This window comes from Crocuta crocuta, unplaced genomic scaffold (assembly GCF_008692635.1).
Source record: "Crocuta crocuta isolate KB4526 unplaced genomic scaffold, BGI_CrCroc_1.0 scaffold7, whole genome shotgun sequence".
In the NCBI taxonomy this organism is placed as follows: domain Eukaryota; kingdom Metazoa; phylum Chordata; class Mammalia; order Carnivora; family Hyaenidae; genus Crocuta; species Crocuta crocuta.
The window spans coordinates 5,064,794-5,065,544 of NW_027531904.1; the positions used below are offsets into that span (position 1 = coordinate 5,064,794).

At 57.9% G+C, this 751-nt stretch overlaps 1 protein-coding gene across 1 annotated transcript in view; it reads right to left on the minus strand.

Moving 5' to 3' along the window:
• The window catches only part of NTRK3 (neurotrophic receptor tyrosine kinase 3), a 353,170-nt gene extending 352,962 nt beyond the window's left edge, over nt 1-208 (minus strand). Inside the window, 1 exon segment of the mRNA XM_077774348.1 lies at nt 5-208. Coding sequence (XP_077630474.1) covers nt 5-208 — 204 coding nt within the window.
• Nucleotides 209-751: the final 543 nt, after the last annotated feature.

The following is a 751-nucleotide window of genomic DNA, read 5'->3' on the forward strand; positions in this document are numbered from 1 at the left end:
TGGCTTTTCCATTGCTGTTCCCTGAATCCTGCCCTTCCAGGAGGGGGAAGAGGTTCCCGTCGTCCGGCCGCCGGCAATTGATCTCAGTCTTGCTGCAGACACAATTTGCAGGGCAAGCCAGCACGGAGCCCACATAGTCCAGCCAGACGCTTCCCAGCAAGAAAATCCGCCAGAAACTACACTTGGCTGGGCAAAGAGAGAAATCCATNCTTTGCAGGGTTGCAACAGACGGTGGGAAGGCAAAAAAGAAAAAGAAGGGGGGGAAAAAAAGGGAAGGAAAAATATGGTGCTAAAGTCACCAAGTCCCACCTACTGGGCAGAATTAAAACGGACACACCTGCAAAACACACACACACACAGACACTCGCACATACACACACCCGGAGCCCGGGGGAAGGAGGAGGAGGAAGATGCAGTCGGAGCTGCAGCAGCCGCCGCGAATGGCTCGCCGCGCGCCTGCAGAAATGTACAAGTGCTCAGAGCCTTACGAAACGCACGGGTTATCGGNCAAGGGGAAACCGAGACGGAAGGGAAAAAGTTGCAGTTGGGATTGAGAGGGTCTGGGCTGGGGAGGGGGAGTTAGCGAGCTGGCTGCGCGACGCCGAAAGGCGCTCTCCTTTCCACTTTTTGGCCCTCGCGCTGCCCGGTGTTTTGCTGCAATCCGGACCGCGAGAGGAAGTGAAACGGACGCAGCCGAGGTGACCGGGGAGTGCTCCCGAGCCTGGGTGGGGGGCACAGGCCTGGAGACGGT